The sequence below is a fragment of the Silene latifolia genome, chromosome 6, assembly GCF_048544455.1.
Source record: "Silene latifolia isolate original U9 population chromosome 6, ASM4854445v1, whole genome shotgun sequence".
NCBI classification, from domain to species: Eukaryota; Viridiplantae; Streptophyta; class Magnoliopsida; order Caryophyllales; family Caryophyllaceae; genus Silene; species Silene latifolia.
The window spans coordinates 19,261,269-19,274,116 of record NC_133531.1 but is presented as its reverse complement, the minus strand read 5'-3'; the positions used below and the strand labels follow the sequence as shown (position 1 = coordinate 19,274,116).

Sequence of the window (12,848 nt, the reverse complement as noted above, 5' to 3'; positions counted from 1 at the left end):
TTTGGTTAGTTGTGAGAATTGTGAGAAGCAAAGGCAGAACTTAGATTATTTAATTGTGCCAACTTAGATTATTTAATTAGACAAGTAAAAAGTTTCAGAACTCCCTCTTTTAAATTCAATTTACCTTTAATTATTTTGTGGGTTGTGATAGTACTTTGTGATTTGTGAAGCATTAGGAAGGATGGAAACAGAAGAAATAATACCTTTAATTTTCCCAAATATACATTTAATTTTGGGTGTAGAAATTAGAATTCAATTATGGAAGATGAAAATAAGATTGGATTCCTCAAATATGTGATCTCTTCCACCAAAGCAATGGTGTTAGATTTTGGTGTATAAATGCCCAGAGCTAGCATGGAAGGAAGAAAAGGACTTAATTTCTTTCCTTTTCTTTCTAGAGTATGATATTATTAGACATTACACAGACATTAAATGTAGTTTTTCCAAACTTTAATTAGTCTATGCACATTTGATAGAAGAATGAAGGAAAAAAAATAAAAAGATAGAAAAACTTCAAATTTTTTTTTACAGGAAAGCTTAATTAGCAAAAGAGGGAGATGAAGAATGATTAAAGGGAGAAAGGTGGGCCCACGTTACAAATTACCTGCCACAACAAGTCAACACAACACTTATTCTGTTCAAAGAGAGGAAGTGTAAAAGTTGGTTTTATTGGTGGTTAAAACCGAGTTTAGAGTATTTTGAGCAGCACCCCCATAGTTCAGAGTATTCTCATTAAATAATCCTAATTTTTTTGATTAAAAAAAGGTATTTTTACAATTAGGGTTTTGATTCAGTTGGGTTGTTGAAGAGATGGTGGTGGGGCCGTCAGTCTGGAGTAGGGTGGTCGAAAGGGGCGGCGTTGAGTGGTGGTTGTAATGGTAGTGTTGCTGCGCGTGGTTGTTGCAGGAGTGCAAGTTGTAGGTTGTCGGAGGGTGGTCACCGAATGCAGGTTTTAGGCGCGTGCACGGGCCATCAGAGCGGGGAGAGAAGGAGGGATGGATGGTCGGCACTAGATTGGCGGTGTGGGGCGGCGGTCGGTGGTGCTGGGGGTGGTGGGGGAGGGTTGTCGGGGGTTGGGTTTTGGGATAGGGTATCTTTATTGCATTTTTTTTTCTTTTTTTTCATTCTCTCTTGTTTTGTGAGTTGAGAAATGAGAGGGACACATTCGGAATAAGGGGCAAAAATGTGCGGGATTGAGTAAATTGTTGTGCGGGATTTAGCAAGTCCCTTATTTAATTGATTTCAATGTTATGTAATGTTTTCCTTTTTTATTTCAGAATATATATATTATGTGCAATGCTCAATTAGTTAAAGAATGACATGTCAGCATGGCTGAAATATTAGCATGACATGTGGACGATAGATGTTAGAAGATTAATATATATTAATATATATATAATGATTTGTGGAAAGTTAATGTAACAATCTTAAGAGAGTAGAGTTTTACTAATAAATAATCGTCATATACAAAAAAGGATCTTAATTAGTTATGCCGGGAGAGGGCCCAACCTCTTCTAATTTTTCCTAATATACCGTCAATGACCGTCTCTTAATATTCACCCACAAAATAAATAGTTTAAACATCAACCCTCCTTATTATTCACTCTAAAATCCGCCACTACTACTACATCTCAAAATCTCAAATAGTCCAAAGAGCGAGGCAAGCAACCAATTGTCCATGCTAACGTGATAGCGTTAATTATTTACGTTGACATGTGATCCGTGCAGCAACCCTGCATTTATGTCACACAACACTACAACAGACCTTACGGCATGAATTAGATCAATTATATTCGTCATACATCATCTATTTGCAACCATGCAGAATAAAAGTAATCGATTAATAGTGCATGAACAATAGGAAATTTCATGACTACAAGTAATTACCGATTTTTCAGATGTTTGAGTAATTTTCTTATACCCCTTAATTTTCATTAGTTCTGGCAAGAACCAAATTACTACATCCATATAATGTTCTAACACAATATTAATCATAAGTCTTATTCGTAACAATATATTTAATTGAAAAAAAATATGCAAAGTGGTAAGTATTTATGTTCTGCCTTTTCTTTTTCTTTGATAGACCGTCTACGTATATTAATACAGTAAGTTATAAGACGATTTCACAAAATAGTTGTTGATGAATAAATAGCAAACAAACATTGCATGATGATATTAATGAGTGGGTCACTAGGACCGGTACAAAATCTCGTCCATGCCCTATGAAGCTATAAATAGTGGTCCATAAGAAAACAGCAATAAACTTGAGATCATGGCTAAGAATATATGAAGAACATGACTACAGTAGGAAAACCCATTCATTGCAAAGGTAATATGTTTATAAATCTTATTTTGTAACATTTTTTATTTGTTCAAACGCATTGTTTGATGCCTGATAGCATATGAAACGGTGCAGCGGCCGTAGCAAGGGAGGCCGGAAAACCTTTGGTGATTGAAGAAGTGGTGGTTGCTCCACCTAAGGCACATGAAGTTCGTGTTAAGATCATTTGCACTTGTCTTTGTCATACTGATATTACCTTATGGAAGTTAAAGGTAATCCATATTCCCTCGATCTTAACAGATTTCTGACGTTTCTCTTTTTCCGTTTTCCATATGTTGAAATTAAATTTCAAATAAACATACAAAAATAATCACTATACTGATCGTGATCATTTATAAAAGAAAAGTTATTCGAGTTATCAACTAGAAAATTTAAGTCGTCCTAAAACTAAGTGAATTTTCGCTCATACTCCCGAGTATTTTAGTATTATACATACATACCCGTTAAACGTACGTGATTATAGTTAGTTAAGATTTAAGAATTAGGCTAATGACTAGGCTAAACATCCCACAGACTAAAAGAATATAACAGAGTAAATTTGAGTATTTACCTAATGCTAAATACATGTACTCCTTTACTCCCGTTCATTTGATTTTCTTCTTCTCTATGACGAGTATTTTGATTAAAGGTAAAGTTGATAACATATTATTGCTTCGGTGATTGCTCTATTGAAGGAACCACCTGGATACTTTCCAAGAATCTTGGGTCATGAGGTTGCTGGGTAATGCTTCTACCTTGATATGCTCCCCCCCTTCCGATCATTTGATGTATGTCTTTAATTACAAAGGATACGCAAGGAAATTTAAATCGTGGATCAAATCGATTAAGCTCATATACATCGAAGCACAAGCATACATACGCAATTAGGGCTGGGCACGGTCCAAAAACGGACCGGACCCGGATCAACAAAATGCAAGGACCGGAACCGGATTACAAAAATTCTGGACCGGACCGGTTGGACAGAAATTACCCATTTTTTCAAATTCCGGTCAAAGTTGGACTGGAATAAAAATACAATTTTAAGAAAAAAATGCAAATAATAATAATTTCGGGCATTCCGGTTCAAACCGGTCTGGACCGGAAAATACCGGCCCCGGACCGGACCAAAAACCGGAATCTTGAAAAATGGTGGACCGGAGACTGGACCGGAATTTTTAATTCCGATTCCGGTCCACTAGATTCGGGTCCGGATCAATCCATTTTTCCGGTTGGGACCGGATTATGCCCACCATTTTTTCAAGTTTCCGTAACGCAATTGTGTCTAGGACCACGGTCAAGTATTAGTATTTCAAACTTTAGGTCCATTTAACCTTTTTGTCGATTATTCCAAGATCCGCTACTAATTTTATCTGACATTGTTTTCTGTAAGTACAAAAATCATCAAACTACTCAAATTCAGTAACTGACAAAATATCAAACTGTGGATGTACTGTACTCAACATTGTATTGCACTTTTATATCCATCGTCCTCGTCGTCATCATATAATTGAGAGGCGGTGTCGTGGTCGTCATCATCATCATCATTATGTGATGCCAATGTAATTACAGCATTGGTTCATTGTTGGTATTTAATATTGTAGGACATTATGGTTCTTCACCTACATCAATTTTTGGTCCACATGAAAATCAGATGCCTGGGTATTTTGTTACATTAAACTAGTGTAGATCCCGCGCAAATGCGCGGTAAATATAGGACTTTTAATTTTTAGTGTATTAGTTATAGATTTTAGATTTATATCTCGCGAATTTTTATAAAAAATAACTAATATTAAAATTAATCAAAAGAATTGAATAATTCTATGAATTGTGTTTTTTTTTTATGAAAATATTTTAACTACATCAAAGTTTTTTAAAAAAAATCTTTTTTCGTCACGAAGTTAATAATAGGAGATACAATTTTTATGTATAGATTATTTTAAATGGAAAATTAGTTTAATAAATGAAAATCTAATTTGTTTCCATATATAAATTTGAGCACTTTGGAGGGAAAACTTTAGAGAAATTATATTCTCTTAGTATATAGGAAGATTTATACTTTTAAAATTTGGACCTCATTAATATTTATCAGTTCACTGAATTGTATTTTGATATGAAACAAAAAAAATTGAAATGGAAAACTAATAAAAAAAATTATTTAAGTTGTGAATTTTTTTTTAGTGAATTTTTTTGCCACGAAGATAATAGTAAGCATGTGTTAAGTTATTCTCTACAGTAATAATTATTGCATTACTGAAAAATTTAGCAACTTATACTTTATAATTTAATATCAATTTAATTTAATTTAATTTAATTTAATTTAATTTAATTTTAATGAAAAAATCATAATTATGAATTTATTTAAAAAATTAGAGTTTATTTATAAGAATATATTCATTGAAAAGATCATAATGTAATGAAAGAAAATTTTATTTATTACCTTATTTAGCTAGATGTTTTTTTGGAGGGAAAACTAAGAGAATTTTTATTCTCTTAATAGTAGGGGGATACGTGCCGGGTAATAAAGTTGATTGGGGTCTAGCACTACCAATCTGCCATACACAATGATAACTTGTTATCGACGTAATACGTATGTGTCCAAATTCTAGTGGTCTTATTCGTTTAAGCCCCATCAATGTTATTTTAGGCTTAAAACTCGAAATCAGTATTTTTATACTGAGTGAGTTCTAAGCAGAGTGGCAATCAATGTTACTTCATCACTTCACTTTGGATGTGCATTGTGTGATTGACTCGACACTCCTTTAGACACGACCATGGAATAACAATTAGGCACCTTATTATTAACGAAATAGTCTCGTCCCACTTGAATTCTTGTAGCGGAAAATTTGATCTAATGTTGGTTGAATTTATAAATTTTTCCAGCAAATTCTGATGCTTGATTTTGTTACAGTATTGTGGAGAGCGTAGGAGAGGGAGTTGATGAGTTTAAAGAAGGAGATTTCGTAGTGCCAGTGTTTTTGGCTAACTGTGGGGAATGTATTGACTGCAAATCTAAGAGAAGTAATCTATGCGAAACGCTACCGTTTAAGCTGTCATCTTATATGCCAAGAGATGAGACAAGTAGATTCACTGATATGAAAGGGGAAGCCTTGTACCATTGTATGCATGTTTCAAGTTTCAGCCAGTATACAGTTGTGGATGTTGCTCATGTTGCCAAGATTAACCCTGCTATTCAACCTGACAGGGCTTGCCTTCTTAGTTGCGGAATTTCTACAGGTACTTTTGTTCTGTCTGGTTCCGATCATAATAAATAAAGTGTTGTTACCAGTAAATGAACTTGTTGCTGTTGCAGGAGTTGGTGCTGCTTGGAAAGCAGCTAAAGTCGAAGCAGGATCAACAGTTGCTATTTTTGGCTTAGGGGTCATTGGACTAGCGGTATGTATCTCACTCTAGGTAATACTAAAATCATTCACAATGCAAGGATAGATTTAACGCATCTCGTTTGGGCCACCTGTTATTTATGCACAGGTCGCTGAGGGGGCTAGACTCTGCGGAGCTAAAAGAATCATAGGAATTGATGTAAATCATGCCAAATTTGATACAGGTAAACTGTGTGATTAGGTTTGTTCAAATCCTTGCTTGTGACTTATAATTACGAAATCTCTAATCAGATCTAACAGTTTCTATTATCTTAATCGCGCTGTCTGCAGGAAAAAAGTTTGGTGTCACCGACTTTGTTAATCCTCAAAATGTTAGTCATACTTCCGTCACATAGCTTTCCTTAATATCGTTGTAATATTTATTTTTCTTAATTGTATTCTTTCCAATCTTTGTAATTACCTTAGTTTATTTGATAGGTTTAAGGTAAATATTCTTAGCTAGCTTTCTTGTGATTCAATTCATTGTAATAGTATATAAGGACATGTTTGTATTCATTGAAGATTATTAATAATAATTAACCTTCTTCAAAACCTTACATGGTATCAATCGCCTCCCGATCCACATAAAATCAAACCGACTTTTGTCAAACCCTAGCTATGTCGAGCAACACCATCAAAAACATCCACGAACCGAGTGTTCCACTCTATCTTGTCAATCTCTCCATGGTTGACAAACTCACTCCGTTAACATTCATGCAATGGCAAGATCAAGTTGCATCGTTCCTAACCGGTTACGACCTACTCAAATACCTTGACGGAACCCACCCATGCCCACCCGACACCATATCCGCTCCCACGGACTCAGACAAATCCGCCGTCACCACCAACCCTGCGTTCCACACTTGGAAACGTCAAGACCAACTTATCAAAGGTGCCCTCCTTGGTACCTTAACACCCGAAACCCATGCCCTTGTTATGCGTGCACCAACCTCCCATGATGTATGGACCGTTCTCACCAACACCTACGCTAAATCCACTCGTGGCCACATCCTACAAGTCAAAGACCGTCTCAAATCCATAACCAAAGAATCAACCCAATCCATAACCGACTTTATGCACTCCATAAAGTCTTGCACTGACAAACTCGCAATCTTAGGCAAGCCAATGGATAACGAGGATATCATTGCTGAAATTATCCGTGGCTTAGACTACGAAACCTACAAACCTATTATCGATGCCATTAACGCTCGTGATGACCCAATTTCCTTCGACACCCTCCATGAAAAACTGATCAACTTTGACCTCACTCAAAAGAACCTCACCAAACCCACCCCTTTTCCCGCTTCCGCCCATCATGCCCAAACCCAAGCCACTCACCAAGCCCACGCTGCTCGGGCCTACAACCGTCCCTACACTCCCAACCACAATCGTGCCTCCACCTCCACTACCCCACCTCCTTCCACAGATACTTACAACCCTGTCCCTTTTAAAGGCAAGTGCCAATATTGTCGCGCAATAGGACATGTCATATCCAGCTGTTTCAAGTTCAAACGCGACTATCCCGATGTGGTTTTTCCACCATCCTCTGCCTTCCCATCTCGCCAAAACCGTCAGTCACCCCAAGCTCACACAGCCACCACGCATCCCACCTCACCTACTGCCTCTCGCCCTTGGCTTGTTGACAGCGGTGCTACCCATCACATCACAAATGATCTCGAAAACCTTGCCCTTCACGCACCGTATGATGGCAGTGATGAACTCGTTATTGGCGATGGGTCTGCCTTGCCTATCTCTCGCATAGGTTCGTTTCATTTATCACTCTCCTCCTCCTCTAATTTATCTTTTACAAACGTTTTATTTGTTCCCGCAATTTCTCGAAATATTTTGTCTGTTTCACAATTTTGCCTTGACAACCATGCTTATTTCGAATTTTCACAAACTTCTTTTTCTATAAAGGACTCTCAAACGCATCGGATTCTAATAAGCGGACCGTCTAATGGTGGAGTCTATGAATGGCACCCTCCTCAAACGCTCGCTTACACTAGCCGTCTCTCCAAAGACTATGGTTGGCATCATCGTCTTGGACACCCTTCGGCAAAAATATTACGTTATTTAATTTTAAAGTTTTCTATTTCAATTCCTAGTTCATTAGTGGATTTTTGTAACTCTTGTCATATACACAAGAGCCATAAGTTGGAATTTTCTACCTCTACAATACAATCTAAAGCACCATTGGATTTGATTTTTACCGATGTATGGTCATCTCCAGTTATTTCCTATGATAATTTCAAATATTACATTGTGTTTGTTGATCACTTTACTAAGTATATTTGGCTATATCCGTTGAAATTAAAATCCGATGCTACCACCGTTTTTGTTCGATTTCAAAAACTAGTTGAAAATTTTTTTAAACGACCAATTTTGCAAATTTTTTCTGATAATGGAGGAGAGTACATTAAAATGGCTCACACACTCAATGACGATGGCATCACACATCTTACGACCCCTCCTCACACCCCCGAATTAAACGGGTATGCCGAACGTCGACATCGTCACATTGTTGAAACCGGTATGTCTCTCTTAGCTCATGCTCGTTTACCCGCACCGTTTTGGACCCATGCGTTTTCCACTGCTGTTTACCTCATAAACAGGCTACCCACCCCCACATTAACAAACTCATCTCCCTACTCTACCCTATTCGGTACCCAACCCAATTACGCAAAACTTCGAAGTTTCGGGTGCCTTTGTTACCCGTGGCTCCGACCATATACATCTCATAAATTAGAACCACGGTCCAAACCTTGTGTATTTGTCGGATACTCGCCCACCCAAAGCGCCTTTTACTGCCTTGATCCAACATCACACAAAATTTTTGTCTCGCGACATGTCAAGTTTGTCGAATCCTGCTTTCCATACCCGGATCTTGTCCATACCCGAACAACCACCACTACCTCCCCTGTATCCACTTCCCCCTGGTTCTATGAACCAGTCCCTACCATCTCCGCTGCCCCCACCTCAAACCCTCCCTCCTCACCACCCAACACTACCCCCTACCTCTCCTCGACAAACCCCGAACACACCCACCTCCCCTGTTTTACAATTTCCAGGTTCCCCTGTTCCTCAACCTGTCTCGCCACCCACTGCCGACACCCCTGGCCCTGCCACCACGCCACCACCTCCACCCCCGCCACCACCTCCACCTCCCCCACGAGCTACCACTCGCCTATCCAACAACATTCGAAAACCAAACCCCAAATATGCCAAAACTGCCACCCTACTTCCTCCTTCCCGTCTTCCAAACACCACGAAGCAAGCTTTGGTTGACCCGTTATGGCGTGATGCAATGATCTCTGAATTCAATGCCTTGCAAAAGAACAAAACATGGACACTGGTTCCCTCTAACCCGGCCTACAATTTAATTGGCTGTAAATGGATTTATCGAATCAAATACAACCCTGACAACACGATTGACAAATATAAGGCTCGACTTGTTGCGAAAGGATTTCTTCATCGCCCTGGTATTGATTATTCCGAGACGTTTAGTCCGGTTGTCAAACCTGCCACGGTACGTACTTTGTTGTCTATTGCTCTCACTAAGGGTTGGTGTCTTCGCCAACTCGACATTAACAACGCTTTCCTTAATGGCACTCTTTCTGATGAAGTTTATATGGCACAACCACCGGGATTCATTGATCCCGAACACCCCACTTATGTATGTAAGCTCACCAAAGCTTTATACGGTCTCAAACAGGCTCCACGTGCCTGGTACACGACACTCAAGCAGCATCTTATTGGCCTCGGTTTTGTGGCTTCCCTTGCTGACCCGTCATTGTTTCTATACATGACACAGTCGCACACCCTTTACTTATTAGTCTATGTCGATGATATTATCATCACTGGCTCCAATTCGTCTCATGTGTCTTCCTTTATCGAGTCTCTTGCCACACGGTTCTCCTTAAAAGACTTAGGCACGTTGTCGTATTTTTTAGGAGTCGAGGTCACCCCCAACCCCAATGGTCTTCTTTTGACACAATCCAAATATATCCATGACTTATTGCACAATCACAAAATGATCGAGTCAAAACCCGCTAGCACACCTCTAGCTACAAACCCTCCTCTTCATCTTGATGGGAGTCCTGAAATTACCAATTCCACCGACTATCGGGCTATACTTGGTAGTCTACAATATCTCTCTTTTACTCGTCCCGACATTGCCTTTGCTGTCAACAAATTGGCCCAGTTTATGCAGCGTCCCACCGAGCTCCATTGGAGTGCTCTTAAACGTTTACTTCGTTACTTAAATGGCACGCCCCATGTTGGTTTACAACTCTATCGTTCATCTCCATCTCGTCTTCATGCCTATTATGATGCTGACTTTGCTGGGGACCGTGACTCTTTTGTTTCTACGACTGGTTTCATTACTTATCTTGGTCGCAATGCTATATCTTGGGCGTCCAAGAAACAGCGAGCTTTAGCATGCTCGTCTACTGAGGCCGAATTCCGGGCTGTCGCTACCACTTCCGCTGAACTCACTTGGTTACATTCTTTACTTACTGAACTTCGTGTTCCATTTTCTACACCACCGGTTATCTATTGTGATAATCTTAGTGCTACTCATTATTCTGCTAATCCCGTTTTTCATTCTCGAATGAAACATTTGGCTCTTGCATTTCATTTTGTCCGTGAGCAAGTACAACAAGGAACACTTCGTGTTCAACACATTTCAGGGACTGATCAACTCGCCGATGCTCTTACAAAGCCGCTGCCCCGTCCTCGTTTCGAGTCTCTGTTATCCAAGATCGGCCTTTCCTTAGGGTCGTCCGTCTTGCGGGGGCGTGTTAGTCATACTTCCGTCACATAGCTTTCCTTAATATCGTTGTAATATTTATTTTCCTTAATTGTATTCTTTCCAATCTTTGTAATTACCTTAGTTTATTTGATAGGTTTAAGGTAAATATTCTTAGCTAGCTTTCTTGTGATTCAATTCATTGTAATAGTATATAAGGACATGTTTGTATTCATTGAAGATTATTAATAATAATTAACCTTCTTCAAAACCTTACACAAAACACAGGGACTAAATCAGTCAGTGAGGTTCTGATCAGTACCTTTACCTGTCTGTTTCCTCGTATGTTTGGCATCTCCGTATTATAATTGCAATATTTTATTGTAAGTCGGTTTTCATGAGATTTATTGTGTCAAAATTGATGCAGGTTGTTAACGAAATGACAGGTGGAGGAGCAGATTACTGCTTTGAGTGTGTAGGCATGTCGTCTTTGGTTCAAGAAGCCTATGCCTGCTGTCGAAAGGTCTGTTTGTCTCTCACTCGTAATATGGCGAACTGAAACCTACTCGATTGAACCTGATTGCAAACCTAACCCTGGTGACCCATGATACGATGATTGTTTACTTTCAGAGTTTAAGTCCATGCAATAATTTTTAAATGACCGAAAAAATAATACATCCTTTGTTCCGTATTAATGCCATTGTACGAATGCAGGGATGGGGGAAGACGGTGATATTGGGCGTTGATAAACCCAAGTCGGAGATAAACATAAGCTTTCACGACGTGTTACACAACGGAAAAACTCTGACAGGGGCCTTATTTGGAGGCCTCAAGGCCAAATCTGATGTTCCCACCCTTGTTAACTGGTACTTGGACAAGGTATTTTTTTTCTTCTCCTGTCACTAGTTTTATGATCGACGTTACTCATACCCGATTATAAGTATGTAACGCGAGTGTGGATTTAAACTGTAGTTTAGCTAACAAGAGTTTCCATCAGCTCACCTTAGATTTTATAAACTGAATTTTGTAGGAGTGTCGATATATAATTTTTTCGTGTACGACAAACAAATTCTCTGTATTCAATGTGTCATACATTTCAGTGAGGAAATGTGAAAGTTTGAATGTGGCCTTGTTATTAAACATTTTGAACTTTCATACAAGGCCCTCAAAATCATGGACACGGTCATGAATTTGATTCGAAATAATGTGTCTAAGATCACACCCATATTCAAGTGTCGATTGTCGACTCACATAATCGTAATACTAATGATTCTTTACTTGAGTTTGATTTTTATCAGAAACTGCAGTTAGATGAATTTGTAACACATGAGATGAAGATAGAAGATGTCAATGAAGCATTTGAGTTACTTTTTGAAGGGAAGTGTCTTCGATGCGTTTTATGGATGGATGAATGAAGGAGAGTAGAAACACTCCATTTTTACATTTCAGAACTCAGGGCTTCAGAATTTAGTCAATCTATTTTATATGTATTGCATATTTGGATTTGGTGGTATAAACCTTTTCTACAAGATCGTCTTATGGTTGGACGGTGTTGGGTTCCTTTGATTGATGATAACATGCCCATTTAATGAGTGTTCTCTTAGTTTACCTTTTCAGGATTTATAATCAAATCAAGCTTGGATTAAGATGTATTGAATCGTTGATCACCCAAAGCATAGAGTCACTTGTGTCATCTAATGTACAAGTTAGGGAGTGTAGTATTTAAAAGCAAAATAGTAACAGTTAAGACTACTGTTATCCTTAAAAGTAACAATAGCCTGGACTGTCACCATGATCCGTAACACTTGAAATTCATTTTCACTTTTCGAAAATCCTTTTTATTCTTTCTAAAGCCTTGGACTTAATAAACAAACTTTCAGATTTCTCTTTAAAGAATTGGGTTTCTAGAAAAAGAGTTTAGCTAATTACCAATTCAAATTGTTTTCTCTTTGTGCCAATTTGACTCCTTGGTCTTTTGTAAAAGAAGGAATGCTTTTTTGCCATTTTGGTGAAAACTTGTCACCTTGTGACTTGTTTTCCACCCTTTGTTTTCTGAAAAAACAAAGGCTCCTTTTGGATAATTACAAACTTCATTTTCTTGTTTTGTCTCTCAATAGAAGTACCTTCTTTTGTGCAAGTTTGGGAAAGTGTTGATCTTCATCACATGTTATGATCTTTGATTTTAAAAAACATAACACCTACCTTGGTTGCCCTCTCTATAAAAGGAGTGCCTTATCTCATTCTTTCACTATGACTTTTCCTGAGAATTTTATTAAGTTTGCAAAAATCGTTTTTCAAAGCTTAAAGTCGTGTCTTTGTTTTGCAAATCTTTAAAAAGTCTTCAAGTGTTACAATCATAACCACTGTTGCTTCAAAGTACTAAACTCTCTCACTTATGAACCGT

The 12,848-nt window shown here is 38.2% G+C and overlaps 1 protein-coding gene across 2 annotated transcripts; it reads left to right on the top strand.

Moving 5' to 3' along the window:
* Positions 1-2,183: 2,183 nt before the first annotated feature.
* On the top strand, positions 2,184-11,973 carry LOC141586484 (alcohol dehydrogenase-like 7). Of its 2 annotated transcripts, none has more exons than XM_074407736.1 (11): positions 2,184-2,329; positions 2,417-2,553; positions 3,016-3,062; positions 5,229-5,554; positions 5,631-5,713; positions 5,807-5,882; positions 5,989-6,028; positions 10,728-10,752; positions 10,872-10,967; positions 11,159-11,323; positions 11,752-11,973. In XM_074407736.1, the coding sequence occupies exons 1-11, from the start codon at positions 2,287-2,289 to the stop codon at positions 11,857-11,859; spliced, it is 1,146 nt and encodes a 381-aa protein (XP_074263837.1). In that variant the 5' UTR covers positions 2,184-2,286; the 3' UTR covers positions 11,860-11,973. The 2 variants fall into 2 exon arrangements, with proteins under 2 accessions (XP_074263837.1, XP_074263836.1); XM_074407735.1 differs by having other exon boundaries at positions 2,205-2,329; positions 11,743-11,973.
* Positions 11,974-12,848: the final 875 nt, after the last annotated feature.

Coding starts and splice junctions, on each gene's coding strand:
- LOC141586484 (XM_074407735.1), top strand. CDS start 2,287: ATGAAGAACATGACTACAGTAGGAAAACCCATTCATTGCAAAG. Junction 2,330..2,416: donor AAAACCCATTCATTGCAAAG/GTAATATGTTTA, acceptor GAAACGGTGCAG/CGGCCGTAGCAAGGGAGGCC. Junction 11,324..11,742: donor TTAACTGGTACTTGGACAAG/GTATTTTTTTTC, acceptor GATTTTTATCAG/AAACTGCAGTTAGATGAATT.